The 12645-nt window shown below is 46.8% G+C and overlaps 1 protein-coding gene across 2 annotated transcripts in view; it reads right to left on the bottom strand.

The window, feature by feature from the left end:
* The window catches only part of grid1b (glutamate receptor, ionotropic, delta 1b), a 643072-nt gene extending 632036 nt beyond the window's left edge, over positions 1 to 11036 (bottom strand). For both annotated transcript variants that reach the window (XM_087844978.1, XM_087844979.1), the window contains exon 1: positions 10535 to 11036. In XM_087844978.1, coding sequence (XP_087701104.1) covers positions 10535 to 10616 — 82 coding nt within the window. In that variant the 5' untranslated portion in view covers positions 10617 to 11036. The remainder of the gene's footprint in view (positions 1 to 10534) is intronic.
* Positions 11037 to 12645: the final 1609 nt, after the last annotated feature.

The following is a 12645-nucleotide window of genomic DNA, read 5'->3' as shown; positions in this document are numbered from 1 at the left end:
GCTACCCAAGCAGAGCCTGTGCACGTGTGCACGTCACTTCAGTTTAGCTGGAGTAAAAATAAATAAATGGAAGAACTGACAAAAAAAAGTCAATGCCAAATAAAAGACTCCAAATACATTTACAGAAAAAGGAGGAAACATTGTGTGTGAGATGTGATGTGAGTTTGTGCACCTCTGCAGCCTCCTTACTCGAAGAAATTTCATCTATTTGAACATTTTTAAAAGGAAAAAGCTCAAGTGTTTGTTTGTTTCCATCCTGGTTTATTTCTGTTGTTTTGCTTTCAGCCCGTCTGTGTTTTTCTTCTAACTGTCCTGTAGTTATTCAATTGAAAACATTATTTGTCCTCCCGAAAGCCAATTTCAGACAAGTAGGTTTGAAAACACAAAAAAACAAAGCATCTGACCAACAACAGCCAAACTATGAATTATTCAAAACCAGAGATGGGCAGTACCGCGTTACTGTAATCCAATTACTTTTTTCAAGTAACGAGTAAAGTAAGGGATTACTATTGCAAAAACGGTAATTAGATTACCGTTACTTCCTCTAGGAACGCTGCGTTACTGCGTTACTAAAACCGTGATTTTTTTGCGAGAATGTCTCATGACAGTGACGTAAGCGAGTGCGACGTTCGTGACAACAGCTGTGTGCAGATCAACAATGGATCATATATCGAGTGCAGAGAGAGTATGAGCGTGCAGCGTTTAAAGCGTGGAAGTACTGACCTTACTTTGAGTTTGATTCCATAAAAAGTGACAAAACATTAGTGTCCGTTGTGCGTGGGAAGAAAACTTCTTTTTACAGCGAAAAAAACCCTAAACTTCCAAACAAGCACCGAGTAGCTACGACGTAATGGGAAACTCACAGAGAAACTCGCGGATTCTTCCACTGACCGCTGCACACCTGCACCAGGGTAACCCTCCGCCTACCCCACTCCTGCTTTACAGGTGAAAATAGAGCAACAGGACCGCTAGTCTTTGACTTTATTTATTTTCTGTATCTATTTGAAAGACTGAGTGTAAACACAAAAATATTTTATTTTATGTGCTGGAATGTGCAGAAAATAGGTTTAAATATTAAACAAATTTCTTCCAGTCAGAGAATGTTGCAGATAATTAAATGTTTGCTTGATGCATAAAGTTAAAAGATTAAAACTAATAAAACAAGTTTTAAAAAGAGACTTTTCCATTTGATTACATTTTGTATGATGATTATGCAGAAAAAGTAGAATTGGGCTGAAAGATCTATCACTTTATCACCTATTCAGGTTGTAAATCGTGTTTTTAAAAAATAACTAAGTAATTAATTACTTTTGAAAATAAGTAATCAGTAAAGTAACGGGATTACTTTTTGGGGGAAGTAATCAGTAATTAGTTACTGATTACTTTTTTCAAGTAACCAGTAATTAGTTACTGATTACTTTTTTCAAGTAACTTGACCAACACTGTTCAAAACAGAATTTAAACTGGGGAATAATAACACCAATACTGTAAATGGGCTCAACATTTTAAACCTTTATTCAAATCAAACCAAGCAATCAACATTTCTCCTAACCGCTCCATCAAAAGCACCGTTACCAACAACAATACTGGTTTGGGTGATAAACATGACCAGAGACCAAAGTGTAGCTTGAACCGTGATGTTCATGTCTGAAGTGAGGAGCAGTGAGGAGAGCAGAGGGCACAGGAAGGAGTGTGAGGATGAAGGAGGCCTTAGAGGAGAAGATCAGTGAGCAAAATCTAGTATTGGATACGTGGAGGAATCGGGAGCCAATGAAGGTGGATGACACTGGACATGACGTACTGCAGAGTTCTACGATTTGGAGGATTTTTTTGAGAGAGCAGAGAGAATGGCACAAACACAAGGTGAGAGCATGAACCAGGATCAGTGCTGTGTTAACGAAGAAAAGGACAAAGTCTAGAAATCAAATCTGCGGCGCTACAGATTCTGATGAGGGTGGTGAAGAAAAGAGCGTTGCCCAAGACTTTCGACACGAGTGCGGACCTAACAACCGGTTCAACAAAGGGGAACATAATTTTTTAATGTCTGACTAGTTTAAATTAAATTTTCAGTCTGCTACTTTCAGAGGGGAGCTTCTTCTGTCAGTCGCCTGAATCACACACCAGAGTCAGGGGGTTTACCCGAGCAGCTGTTTTGACTTACAGCAGTAGGAAAAGTGGAAAAGTTCAACCTGACTATCACGATCACATAGACAGTGTAGTGATGTAGCCACGGTGACGTCACCCACGGGTTCCTGATGCCCGTTAGTCTCAAGACTCAACGTTTTCACCACCTCGATGTTTTAAAGATGGACCGGTGCTCATTAACGAGCATTTCCTGCTGAATCCTCCTGTCTGACTCTCAGGATGACTTTGCAGAGTCTGGACTTAATATTTCATTCAAAGTGACGTCAAGCGTTAGTCTGAGCCCATGAAGTCATCAGGAGCGTGTTTACTGAGGTCACCGTGAAAGGAGCTGCTTCTGGGAGCCCACTCTGGTACGTCGTGTGGAATCATGAGCGCTACTTTGAATTGGCTTCGGCAGCCACATCAGAGCTGGCACGCAAAGCGGCCACGCTGGGCGTTTTCCCGAGGTAAAACAGGCTAAACACAGAAAAGACTAAATGCCGACAATGTGAGAAATTAACCTTCAAGTAACAGACAACGCTACATTTTGCTAGCATCGTCATATTTTAGTTACATGCTCGGATTTGCATAATTAATTAAAGAACAGGGCTGTGGACGTGTTGATGAAGAACAGTGATACATGTGTTCATCAGCACACCTCACTTAAACACTGAGCGGCCATGTGGGCTGAAACAGTCAAGTTTAAAGTGAACGTTTCTCCGTCCTGGGAAACAAACTCAATTTTGAAACTGAGTTAGCGTGCTGAGGATCAGTTGAACGACTTTACTGTGAATCAAATGTAGAGACAATCGTCACAAGTCTGCACAGCAGCTTAAAACGGACCAAAGATAATGAAAGAAACATCAGCAGCAGCTTTCAGAAACCTGTTATTAGTCACGCCTGCTCCTGCCGGCCGGCCCACACAGTCGCTTCTCCTGTTTGTCACAGAGAATCTGAAGCAGCACTAACGTTTCTCTGCAGAGTATTTTAATGCCCTCGCAGGGTCAAGCACTCTGCTGCAAGCCACGTTCATTCAGTCTGCAAAGTGAGGCTGCTGCATTATGTGAGAGAGACGCTGCTCCTTGTTCAGTGTGTGTGTGTGTGCGTGTGTGCAGGTGGTGGAGGTAAATGGCCTGGCTAAGCCTTCACCGAGACAGTGCGGGAAGCCTTTTGCGTTGTTCCCTAACTGGGTTAGTTTATCTTATTTAGCGGTGGGGCGAGAAAAGGCCGCAGCTGTTCATTCGCGTTGCCAGCCTCAACAGATTGGGTTCCTGCAGTTCGAGATCGCCTTTCCAAAGCCGGGCGACGGATGAGCACGGCTCTCTTCCTGGTAGCCGCCACACTGACGCCGTAAATCATCCCGAGTCAGCTGCCTGGCTCGTGGGATGGGGTAATCTCTCCTCCTCAGGCTCCTTATAAAAAGTGACTTGTTATCCGTTTGGCCTGAGGGGCGTTTAGAGGACCTTCAGATCTGGAAAACAGCCCACAGGGAAGAGCTGCAACCTGAGTCCAGCAGCATCGGGGAATGAAGGCAGACACCGACAATAGGAGCTTGCATATATAACGTCTTTTACGTCTGCATCGTATCCACAGCTGCTGAAGACTGTCACAAAAAAGAAATGGCTATGAGCAAGCTTTAAAAACCTTAAAGTAAAGTATGACCTCATCCCTGACTCTGCTCCTTCTTCACGTTGTTTTGATTTCACACAACGACCAGTTTAAAAAACCATTACAATGAAATACCACCAGATATAAAGATGTTTTATGACGAGACTGAAAAACAGACAGTGGTGGGTACACGCTCGCCGCACCAAGCGGATGATAATATGGTCTAACTGGTGTTTGAGCAGGTGACTGTAACAAAGGTGTCGCCTCAAATCTGCGAGGAAAATATTGGAATGGAAAAACAAAATGAAGCCACCTGCACGAGCTTCTGCTGCTAAAAGCAACACATGAGGAGGAAACAGCACCTGTGCAGTGATGACCTCTGAGAAAGCACTCTGTGACAGAAGAAAAAGGAATGAACCAATAACAGGACGAGTCTCTGCGAGGATGGCGATCCACTCATCAGCTGTGAAGATGAGCCAAGAAAAGCACGTTGAAGCCTTCACTTCAGTTTGAATGCGTGCAGCGACCCCCCGCTGGGGGAACGTGGAAACAGCACAAATGATCTTCTTATGGCCTCTGACAGTGGACTCATCTCTGTGCTCGTCCTTCTTGACCTTAGTGCAGCATTCGATACTGTTGACCATAATATCCTGTTAGAGCGATTAGAACATGCTGTAGGTATTACAGGTATTGCACTGCAGTGGTTTGTATCATATCTATCTAATAGACTCCAATTTGTGCATGTAAATGGAGAGTCCTCTTCACACACTGAGGTTAATTATGGAGTTCCACAGGGTTCAGTGCTAGGACCAATTCTGTTTACATTATACATGCTTCCCCTAGGCAGCATCATTAGAAGACATAGCATACATTTTCACTGCTATGCAGATGACACCCAGCTCTATCTGTCCATGAAGCCAGATAACACACACCAATTAGTTAAACTGCAGGAATGTCTTAAAGACATAAAGACTTGGATGGCCACTAACTTTCTGCTTCTTAACTCAGATAAAACTGAGGTCATTGTACTCGGCGCTGAAAAGCTTAGAAATATGGTATCTAACCAGATTCTTCCTCTGGATGGCATTACCTTGGCCTCCAGTAACACTGTGAGGAACCTTGGAGTCATTTTTGACCAGGATATGTCCTTCAACGCACATATTAAACAAATATGTAAGACTGCGTTCTTCCATTTGTGCAACATCTCTAAAATTAGAAATATCCTGTCTCAGAGTGACGCTGAAAAACTAGTTCATGCATTTATTACTTCCAGGCTGGACTACTGCAATTCATTATTATCAGGATGTCCAAAAAACTCACTGAAAAGCCTTCAGTTAATCCAAAATGCTGCAGCAAGAGTCCTGACAGGGACTAGAAAGAGAGAGCATATTTCTCCTGTTTTGGCTTCCCTTCATTGGCTTCCTGTTAAATCCAGAATTGAATTCAAAATCCTGCTCCTCACATACAAGGTCTTAAATAATCAGGCCCCATCTTATCTTAATGACCTTGTAGTACCATATCACCCTATTAGAGCACTTCGCTCTCGCTCTGCAGGCCTACTTGTTGTTCCTAGAGTATTTAAAAGTAGAATGGGAGGCAGAGCCTTCAGTTTTCAGGCCCCTCTTCTGTGGAACCAGCTTCCAGTTTGGATTCAGGAGACAGACACTATCTCTACTTTTAAGATTAGGCTTCAAACTTTCCTTTTTGTTAAAGCATATAGTTAGGGCTGGACCAGGTGACCCTGAATCCTCCCTTAGTTATGCTGCAATAGACGTAGGCTGCCGGGGGATTCCCATGATGCATTGAGTTTTTCCTTTCCAGTCACCTTTCTCACTCACTATGTGTTAACAGACCTCTCTGTATTGAATCATATCTGTTATTAATCTCTGTCTCTCTTCCACAGCATGTCTTTATCCTGTCTTCCTTCTCTCACCCCAACCGGTCGCAGCAGATGGCCCCGCCCCTCCCTGAGCCTGGTTCTGCTGGAGGTTTCTTCCTGTTAAAAGGGAGTTTTTCCTTCCCACTGTCGCCAAAGTGCTGCTCATAGGGGGTCATATGATTGTTGGGCTTTTCTCTGTATCTATGAAGCGCCTTGAGGCGACTTTTGTTGTGATTTGGCGCTATATAAATAAAATTCAATTGAATTGAATTGCAGTGATGACCTCTGAGAAAGCACTCTGTGACAGTGAGAAGAAAAAGGAATGAACCAATAACGGGACGAGTCTCTGCGAGGATGGCGATCCACTCATCAGCTGTGAAGATGAGCCAAGAAAAGCACGTTGAAGCCTTCACTTCAGTTTGAATGCGTGCAGCGACCCCCCGCTGGGGGAACGTGGGACTTTACAAATCACACAAACCTAAACTGATGATTTGTGCTCCGCTGCGCTGAAACAGGAACTCCGACGCTGACCTGAAATGTTATTGTGAGCTGCGGCGTTTCAAATTTCCCTTCAGCTGAACGAAGATATCTTTTATCTATTAAACATAAACAAATGGGATATGCTGAGCTTCTCCTCTCTGAGTGAGCTGAACGAATGTATTTGTCGAGTTTTGTCAGACACAAATGTTTGTCATGTTTCCTACAAACAACTCGATGTTGTCTCAACATGGCTGATTCATCGTCTGCGGGCGCGTCTGCGGAGCTTTGACAACCTGATATTTTCTCTCTTTTCATAAAGATTTCACCTTCCTCTCCTCTGAAAAGAGATGTTTGCATGAGCCCTCTGAGAGCAGCCATCATGTCAGGACTGTAGCTCGCCGACAGCTTGATGTCTGATATTTAATTAAAGGCCAACATTAATTCCAGCCCCACCTGTTTGCAGCTCCTGCCCCTGACCTCCAATCAGACAAACTGATGTTCCTTGACCATAGCTTTCCTTCCCAGGCAGCTGTTTTCACTGATTTTGTGCACATTCAACCAAAGAGGAAGGAGGGCGGGGCTAATTAGAGAAGCCAGCTGCTGGTGGGAGGAGATGAGACGAAAAGCTGCCCGGCCTCGGACCTCGCAGAGCAGGATTTTACTGCGCAAATGCCCACAGACATATTAAGTGGGTCAAAGGCTGAAGCAGGTTGAGCGAAGGCCACAAACCTTCACGTTTCATCCGAATCGGCTTTTCCACAGATCAACCCTCCGTCCTGCGACACCCTCCGCCTGCCACTGAGCCACTACAGGCAGCAGAGAGGAAGGGACAAACAAACCAGGATATGTCACCGACGATAAGCAGCGCGGCCGGACGAGACAGATGCTCGGGCAGAGGTTTCAGGGGCCCACAGTGGAACGTGTCACATCTGATCTAGGTTCAGCTCTGCTGCCGAGCCAGACTGTCAGTAGGTTCAGGGAACGACGGGAGCCGAGCGACACAATCAGACAAAGTGTCTGCATCTGCAAGGATGAGTCCAATCTGTCTTTACTGTATGTTTACACATTTGTGCACATTTAAGGGTCTTTGATGTGGAAACAAGCTGCAACAACGATCATTTTTCACGCTGGGTTATGATTTGCAATGAGACATTTTGAGCCATCAAATGCACTGCGATCAATAGACACAAAAGTGACAATCCGGCCCCTACAGTCTCTCACTCGTCGATGATTGCAACATCATGTTGAGTCACACTTTTTGAAGGGTCTCTTAATTAAGGGGAAAAGTGCAAACACAGCACGTCCTCACCTCAGAAACAGGAGCTTCAGCGCATCTAACATCACTCTTACTCTCGTCCTCCTTGTTGTTCTTTATTATTAGAATTTATAGAAAAATAAACACTAAAAGCATTTTTAAAAACAAAATCATATATCAAGCTTCACCAAAAGCATTTTTCTTTGTTTTATTTATGTGAATTTCCTCAAATAATCGCACATAATTTATAATCTGTGGCATTTCTTCCATGTTTGACACAAAGCAGGTGCTGTGGGGTTAGTGACCCTCCACTGGTGCTTATAACCCACTTAAGTCTACTTGGATTCAAACGAGACCTGATGCTGTGGAGTGGATATAAGAGCCAGTGTGCCAGAGCCTCCCTCTGATTCAAATCCAACTCTTAGTGATTCCTGGTTGAAACATCTGTAAGTCCAAAGTTTCTGCAGTGTGAAGCCGTCACTCTCCATGACACCTCCACTGCCACCTGCCTTTCAACTCTTTCTCCTACACACAAGTCTTTTCTGATTTAAAAAGAAGAATAATGAGAATAATTTTGCAAAACAAACCCAGGTGCAGCCACAAAAGAGGCCGACTGTCTGGTGTGAAAAATCCCAAAATAGCTTTAATTAAACTTACAGAAAGGAGCTCACAAAACTGGAAACGCAGGATGAGCCAAAGCGTCCGACACGGTGCAACTACAATCAAATCAGGTGAGACGAGGCTCAGTATGAACCCACACAGGGATGAGGAAGCACAGGTGCAAACAGTTAGGGTGGGAAAGACAATTATAAAGCCAGGAAATGAAACAGGAAGCCAATGAAGAGTTACACAAGAAATACTTTCAAAATAAAACAGGAAACCAGGGAATAACCAAAACTTTAAGTCTTAACTAAACCAGACACCACAAGTGCCTCTTCATGGCAATAAAAGAAGAAGAGCATCACTGGTTCTCTGGATGAACGATAAAACCGAGTGTAGTCGTATGAAAGCTAAAACTCTTCATAGATTTTGTTGTTCTCTGTAAAGCCTTTAAACTGTGCGTCCGGGAAGCCTCGTAGCACCAGGCAGGAAGGTTTATACAAAACTGTGGCAGAATAAATAAACCCACAGACGATCAATAACTGTGCTAACGCTTGTGCAGGGATCAAGGAAGATTTTCTGATAATGCATATGACTTGTTTTAGCAGGCAGGCGGGGGCCGAGCCTGCAGGAAACTCAGACTCTGGTTTGAAGAGTAGTTCACGCACATCCTGGTCAACAAAGAATCTTCACGTATCTGTGAAGCAGAATCTGCAGGACTCCACCACAGGTATGGACACGCAACAACACACCAGAGGTTGCAGGCGAGATTCACACTCACAAGTTGCAACATTTATTTTCATTGTTCTGTCGGCTGGACACGAGCTCCTCCTCGCGTGGAGAGAACTGAGCTTCTTTCTACCTGCAGCTCTGATTCTCTAAACTACTCTGTGTGGAAGGAGTGGACTCTTACGGCTTCTATTTTTCTTCGTTTAGCTCCCAAATTTGCTCATAAATAACGGCAGCAGCACCAGCTGCATGTTCACGCCTGCTCTGACTGGCATCACCCCCCCACCCCCTCATCCTACCCCTGATTTGTTGCATTTACTGTTCTGTGTTGTGGATAATCTGGTATCGCTGTTCTCTCTCGTTGCCATGAGCCGAGTGAATCCAGATTTTCTCCCGAGGGACAGTGAAGTAGCCGTCCATCTGTGCAGCCCTCCGTCTACGCTCTGAGATTCATTCTATGGCAAACGAGGAGCTGCTGAAAAATGGCCAACAACAGGTTTTAATTCCTCTAAGTGTCATCTGTGCGTGTACAAATAAGGACGAAGCCAAACCTAAAGAGCTGGCACACAAAGCAATCTGCCACATGAGCCATCTCCATCTCAGCGCTGAAACGAAGACTCACCTCATGTTAGTGCTGTGTGTGTGTGTGTGTGTGTGTGTGTGTGTGTGTGTGTGTGATGTTTTCATCACAGCAGGAATGACATTTTAGTTTTCTCTTAATGGAGATGCAACGTTTCAGAAGCAACATGTCACAGAGTCAAGTAGGAAGTGCATTCATTTGAGACTCAATAGCTCTAACCCCCCCCCCCCCCCCCCACCACCACCCCACACACACACACACACACACACCACCAACCCCTGCTCTTTCTACAACCTCCTCCAACCACAACCGCTTCTCTCTCTTCCCTCTCCTGGCTCCAACCATGAGGCCACCGCAGTGCTGCTGCCGGCCCTGTTTGATGGCCGAAGCTGCAGGAGAGACCTGATCACTCTTATTTATTTATTTAATATTTGAAATTTCTCCTTTTCTAAACTGGTTTGCAGGCGTGCTGCATCCAACCACCTCAAGGCCGAGCGGAGCCTCTGAGTGGAATTAGTGCAAACTGGGGAGTTTAAGTGAAAAGTGCGTGATTGCTTCCCCCTCTCACTGACTTCACTGCATCCTCCCTCAATTCTTTCGACTAAAAACAGAAAGAAAAAAAAAAGTCTCGACTAAAATCTCCGGATTATCATATCAAGAAGGACGCACGAGCAGAGAGCGGCGCTCACAGCCCGAACAGTCGGTGTTTGTCCCCTTTGTCATCTCTTCCCCTAGCGCTTTATTAACATTTCACTCACGTCCAATTCAAAGTTCAGGCTTATAGATGAGGGGAGGCGAGGGAGTGGGGAGGGGGGTGAAGGAGGAAGAAGGAGAGGGGGAGGCGGATGGGTGAAACTAAACCCTCCAAACACCCACGTCGGGCCAGATTCTCCTGCCAGCCTCAGGTTTGGGTTTTTTACGCATCCTTCTCTGGGAAGGATGGAGGGGTTGTGGATGAGATGCAGGGGTGGTGGGATGGCGCGGCGCAACACTTTGCGGGCACTTCTAGCAGGTCTGCGCTGCGTGGGTCTGAGGCTGGATGCAACAGCCCCCCCCCTTCCCTACACGTTACCCTGGCACGGATCGGAACGATAATCAGCTGTGAGGTCGAGTCTCTTTTCGCCGGAGAAGAAGAGGCTGACTGACTGAAAATCAGCACCGAAAACTCAGCACTGAAATTCTTCAGCGACTCAACTTAAAACAGCAAATTTCCCTTCGTGCGTGGAGCCGTGGGCACGGCTCTGCCTGCAGCAGGAGAGGCGCCCCGGCCGGTTCTTACCGATGTGAATGATGGAGTCGGCGCTCACAGTGTTGCATTGCAATATCCACAGGGAATGAAATAACAATATCAGCGTTTCCATCTCCAGCGTGAGCCAAAGGGGCGCATCCACGGATCCACCTCGCTGTTCTTGCTTCTTACTGTCTTTCTCCGTTTTTCTCCAGCGGTGCTGCCGAGCAAATCCAAAATAAGCGTCGGTGCGTAAAAGCGGCAGCGGCGGCAGAAGCAGCAGCGGCAGCAGCGAGGAGCAGTGCTGAGTGAAATCAGCAGCGAGTACTCATCAAAACGTCCAAGAAGAAAAACCCAAATCCAAAAAGAGCAAACTGTTGGCCGAAGTCGAGAGAAAGAAGACGTAGAAGCTCCCGCGGCTCCGGAGAGAAAGCAACCCGGGTGAGCGAGAAGGGGAGAGGGGAAGGATGAGAGAAGACACGGGGGTTGGATTCAGAGGTTGAGATCCGCCGGACGAGCAGCTCTGACTCTCTACCTCCGAGTATGAGACATAACACACTGCAAACTGCGGAGGAGGAGGAGGAGGAGGAGGGACGCGCGCTCTCTCTCTCTCTCGCTCTCTCCCGGTCCTTCTCTCCTCTCCTCCGACCCACGTGACTGCGGAGCCTCTATCTACGGCGCTGTAAGCCAGACCGGAGAAAAGAGAGGCGAGGGCTGGAGATGGATATGGAGGGATGGATGAGAGCGCAGCGCGAAGGAGACGTGCGGAGGTGGTGGCGCCCTGGACTCTGGCTTGGTGGCAAGTTGCCTCGTGACTCGTGGGTCGTGGCTCGCTTTTATTTGTCTTTACCCGACCCGAGCGGGGAGTGGAGCCGGTGATGAACTCGCGACAGCCCGGCGCGCTCTTCCCTCCGTCCGGAGTTCACGGACACTCCGCGGCCGCTGCGGTGACCGTGCTGCCCGCGTGTCGTTCGGTCACGTCGCGTGACTCTGACCGCGGTGTCCGTGCGTAAATCCAAGACCCGCGCGATGTGTCGCGTTTTTCTTTTTGCTCTCTGGTGACAGAAAGACGAAGAGCACGCGGCTCCTCTGTCGCAAACGTCTCGTGCTTCTCGTGGGTCTGCGTGGGTTTGTATGAATGAATGTGTTGGAGTGGAGCAGCAGCTCGGATCTGCGCTTCCTCCGGGCGGCTTGGATAGGTCGTGGGTGACGCGCTGCGCACTGTCGGAGGCTTACACCACCCTAAAAACCAAACAAGTTCCTCTTTCAAGCGGTTCCCTCGCAACCGCAACACCTGTAACCCGTGACGTACTCAGAGCTCCGGGTGTCACACACACAGGTTTTGGCCGTCGCGGCGTGCGTAAAATCTTCCCACAGCGCTGAGTGGAGGCTCTACAGAAACGGAGCGGGAAAGAACCAAACGCGGAGACTCGTGGGGTTTGGTTTTATTTTATTTTTTATTTATGCGTGGACGCACCGTGGCACAGACACGCTGCGAGGGAGAGGAGGGGAGTGATGAAGGCAGGTGAGTGTCTCCCAGCAGCCCTGAAGCTGCGGCTCTCTCACACCGTGGGGAGGATGCCTCCACTGCACGCGTCACTCTGAGTTTTCTGGCGACTTGAAACCACTGACTGTGACTGTGCCACTGTGACGTCATGACCTCTCCCCCGATGTCATTCCAGGTGAACCGGGGCTGTGACGGACTGTGGATGGCTGCCACCCTGCGTGCAAGACTGCTACACGTGACCTTACAATTAAAGGATATTTCTTGCGAATGACTCAGAAATGTCTTTTAATTGTTCGGTTAAGTCTAGCTCTGCTGAGGAACCCGAGAGGAACCCGAGTGGAACCTTCCAGCTGACGCTTTCAGCACCACGCGGGTCCGGACAGCTCCTCTGGATTCCCCGCACACTTTCTTTGTACGGAGCGTCAGAAGGGACAAAAGTATCTGCAGGGGTATCTGACGAGTCAAATGAATAAAAGAATATTCACCAGCAGAGAAATGCAGACGCAGTGAGATTCGTTTAATAGATTCTTTAATAGACTCAGTAGAATCTGCAGGAACAAGGGTGACTTAAACAAACTGAAGCATCACTCTTATTGCAGTTAGTCTGATTTGTCCTCCTCCTGTTCTCTTACTGAACAGCTGCTGATGAGGTTTC

The sequence above is a fragment of the Neolamprologus brichardi genome, chromosome 8 (genome assembly GCF_056152115.1).
Source record: "Neolamprologus brichardi isolate AB-2024 chromosome 8, ASM5615211v1, whole genome shotgun sequence".
Taxonomy (NCBI): Eukaryota; Metazoa; Chordata; class Actinopteri; order Cichliformes; family Cichlidae; genus Neolamprologus; species Neolamprologus brichardi.
Note: the sequence above shows the minus strand (reverse complement) of the source record. Positions and strands in the feature narration are given on the sequence as shown.